Source organism: Macrosteles quadrilineatus, unplaced genomic scaffold, assembly GCF_028750875.1.
Source record: "Macrosteles quadrilineatus isolate MER2022 unplaced genomic scaffold, UCM_ALF_1.0 Scaffold_9__3_contigs__length_116548681, whole genome shotgun sequence".
Taxonomy (NCBI): Eukaryota; Metazoa; Arthropoda; class Insecta; order Hemiptera; family Cicadellidae; genus Macrosteles; species Macrosteles quadrilineatus.
Genome location: NW_026542602.1, coordinates 56,130,267 through 56,133,934, shown reverse-complemented (window position 1 = coordinate 56,133,934; position 3,668 = coordinate 56,130,267). Strand labels below are relative to the sequence as shown.

General features: G+C 34.3%; 1 protein-coding gene across 1 annotated transcript in view; it reads left to right on the top strand.

The window, feature by feature from the left end:
* The window catches only part of LOC129003466 (uncharacterized), a 4,938-nt gene extending 2,486 nt beyond the window's left edge, over window positions 1-2,452 (top strand). Inside the window, exon 4 of the mRNA XM_054431761.1 lies at window positions 2,441-2,452. Within this exon, the coding sequence (XP_054287736.1) occupies window positions 2,441-2,452 (12 nt within the window). The remainder of the gene's footprint in view (window positions 1-2,440) is intronic.
* The last annotated feature ends 1,216 nt before the right edge of the window (window positions 2,453-3,668 follow it).

Here is a 3,668-nt window from a genome sequence, read left to right as displayed (position 1 = left end):
CAATGAAACCAGGTTGATTAGGGATTGTTCACTATTATTTCAATCACGTTCTTAAGTTATCTTAATTATTACCTTAAAACACCTGGTAAACAAAAATATAAAATTGGTATGCAAATTTCACGTCATTCAATTTGAGGATTCGTTAATTCTTCGTTATATGCTGGATTTATTTTGATGGTGTATTTTAATTTTTAATCACATACTTGCATGAGTTTGAGATTTATATCTTAGGAAATATGTTTTAAGAGCAAAATATACGTAAATAAATAAATCTATACTAGTTTATTAAAAAAATCTAATGGTGTCTGTACGTATTTGTTTTACTAATTCGTGCAAAAACTACTGAACCGACTGGGTTTAAATTTTATCAAAATATAATATCAAGGTTCCGTTTAGGACTCTTAACTCTTCGATACTCAATAACTCAATAACTCATTTATTTAGCTAGATTAACATTACAAATGCATTAGCCAAGTCAAATAACTATTTACTAACTTTTAAAATAATTAAAATTCATTAGGACTGTCCGTCAGCGAGAAAGGCGCGGACACTGTAGTAGCCTTTACCCACGAGAAATGACCTCAAGTGCCTTTTGAAGCATCCCGGATCTGATGTGGACTTGATTTGAAGTGGGAGAGCATTGAACAGTTTGATGGCATTATAGTTTAGATGTCTTTCAAAGAATGTGGTTGAATGGGCTGGAATTCTCAGATTGAAAGTATTGCGAAGCAGATATGAGTGGGTGGTTGTGGTGTGGAAATGAGAATAATTTGACTTCAGAAAAGTGAGGACTTCTAGAATGTAAATACAGGGAAAAGTTAGAATTGCGGATGATTTAAATACAGCTCTACAAGTTTGTTTGTAGGGAAGGCCGTGAATTATTCTGATAGCTCTCCTTTGAAGGCGAAAAAGGAAATGGGTTCTTGTGCTTTCACCTCCCCATAGTGCAAATGCATATATCATGTGTGGATAAAGTATACTGACCGATGTAGACCTATGGGTTACGATTGAGTGTCCTGGTGTTGGTAAATATTCTCATTTTACATAGTGTTCTTTTGTTTTGTTTCAAAATTTTACGAAATATTTGTTACTATGTTTCCTTCATTGGTAAGTATGTAAATGTATTTGCAATGGACAATGTATCTATGGTAAATAGAACTGGTTTGTGTGTCATGTTGTTAGTTTATGATTTTGTATTGTGGATTAAGAGATGCAATAAAACACATACCAAAAATAAAATTTACCATATCATTTATCATATATTTGAATTCGCCATATCAATGAAATTTACTATTACTTTTTCGGACCTTTTTCATTAATTCACTACCACTAGTTTTTGGAGAAAAGGATTATTTGCAATAGAAGTGTTAGTGAATCATTAGGTCATCATCGTTAGGTTAGGTTAGGTTAGTATAGTTAGAAAACCCTATTGACGTTCCACTAGAGGTTGTGAATTAACGAAAAAGGTCCCATTATTTTGTTTTTGATCTTTTTATAATCATATTTGTTTTCTTTGTCCTTTTCAATGCTTAATCTAATTTGTAAATAAATAATATGCACTAAAGAAACAAAGATAAAGGTTTTCTTTATTATTTAATTCAAAGAAAAATCCCAATTGACATTGTTATACGTGGTGATTTAATAATTTCTAACATAATGTAGTACACATATAGTTTATTTTTCTAAACACTATCGTTAAGGCACAATAATATATCGAAAATTTATATAAAAGCTAATGCTTGTGTTTTTAATGACTTATTTCGAGTGGGGAATGGAGATTGAAAGAGTTGTAATTTCATTTGAAGGAGATTGATGTACCTATAGTAATTTTTGTTTTTTAAGTTAAGCAATGATTATTATCTTTATAATTTAAAGATTGAAATTTAAAAATGCCAAAAGTAATTAAAACAGGATAGGTAAATGAGGGAGAAAAATGTGATTCAAGTATATGAAAATGTTTTTGGAGAATTTGGTGAGATTTAAAACTTATCCCAACGAAAATGGTGGTTTTCAATAAACAATTATCAAACGAAGTTGTTTGGTTGAATTTTGTTTGCTAAAGGCGTTGGGGGATTTGTAAATATTTTATACAGATAGATGTCAAGATCAAAAAGGTTTCTATTTCGTGTCCTATTCTTGTTGAAAAGTATAGATACAGCAGCTAAGTATATATATATATATATATATATTTATAAAAGTAAATCGGTCCTGGTTCTTGTTATTACCATGAGACATTACATTGGGTTACGGTATTACATGGGTAATGGCTTATTCCCAATATGAGAAAAATGACTTTCGAAAATAAAATATTTATTGATCAACTCGGTGCTTGGAACTTAACAGTTGATCGGGCTATCGTGGTGCCTCTGATTGTTACATGCCGTTGAAAATATTTTCAGTCCATTAACCAATTTCCCTTCATTGTAACGTTTTGTTCTAGGTTTCAGTTTGATACCGTTAATTATGTTGTGACGGTGCAATTTCGTCCTGGGACAAAATTGTACTGTCGGCCTCGGATAGCTAATCTAATTGAGTTAGTCCAGGGTTAGTGGTAATAATAATATTATTTATTTTTAAAATATGGGCTCAGATATGGTCGTTAAAGCATCAGCTTTCAGTGAATGACACATTCATCACTGCCCGGGTTAGGCCCTAAATTAATAATTAGGCGTTAATTCCGTGAGTGAAACACTGGTCGTAATAAAACTAAAATATTAACTTCGAAAATAAAATAAAACCTCTACTTAATGGATATACCGTGTTTCACTCTTGGAATTAAAACCAATTATACTTACAATTAACCGAGTCGATTGTCACCCTCAGCCTAACACCTACTATTCGACGACACCAGAGTTATTTCACCACTGGCCTCGACCTACGGTTTCGCGATGTATATGCGCGGATCCGAGAGCTATTCCGCCCTCGGCCTAACACCTAGGATTCGACGCTACCAGGGTTATTTCACCACTGGTTATTACCGGGCTATTCCGCCCTCGACCTATCGTCTCGCAATATACGCGGTCCGAGAGCTATTCCGCCCTCAGCCTAACCCTAGTATTCGACGCTTCCAGGGTTATTCCACCACTGGTTATTACCGGGCTATTCCGCCCTCGACCTACAGGTTTCGCGATATACTCCACTCCACTTACCAGGGAGAGATGTTGCTAGCTATTCGCCCAGCGCTCAAGAAGCGATTAGTCCTTGTCCCGTGCCGCTTATATAGGGGTCGCGACGCTGGTGCAGTGCGTGGCCGCTCGGTGAACTACAACCCCGCGCTATTTGAATTGCGAACGGCAACGGGTGGTCCTACTCTCAATATGACCGTTACAATGTGTTATAATTAAATACCTACCCACGCCACAACAAACCTGCAAACTGAACGAATTTCCATTATCCTGATTTGATCCATCTACCATTAAATAAACTTTAGGTTTAACGTGTGCTTAGGTTTGCTGCTACAGGAAAGGTAATATAGTGCGTTTCTTTCAGTAAAATGTTAATTTCAATATTTCAAATGTTAGTTTGATAATTTTACATTTAATCTTGCAAACCACTCTAGGTTCCTTAGTATCCTTATGAATGACATACGAATTTCATTTTTAAAGTATTTTATATTTTCTTTATAATTATTTATTGATGACCACGCTTTCAGTTTACCTAATTAGTTT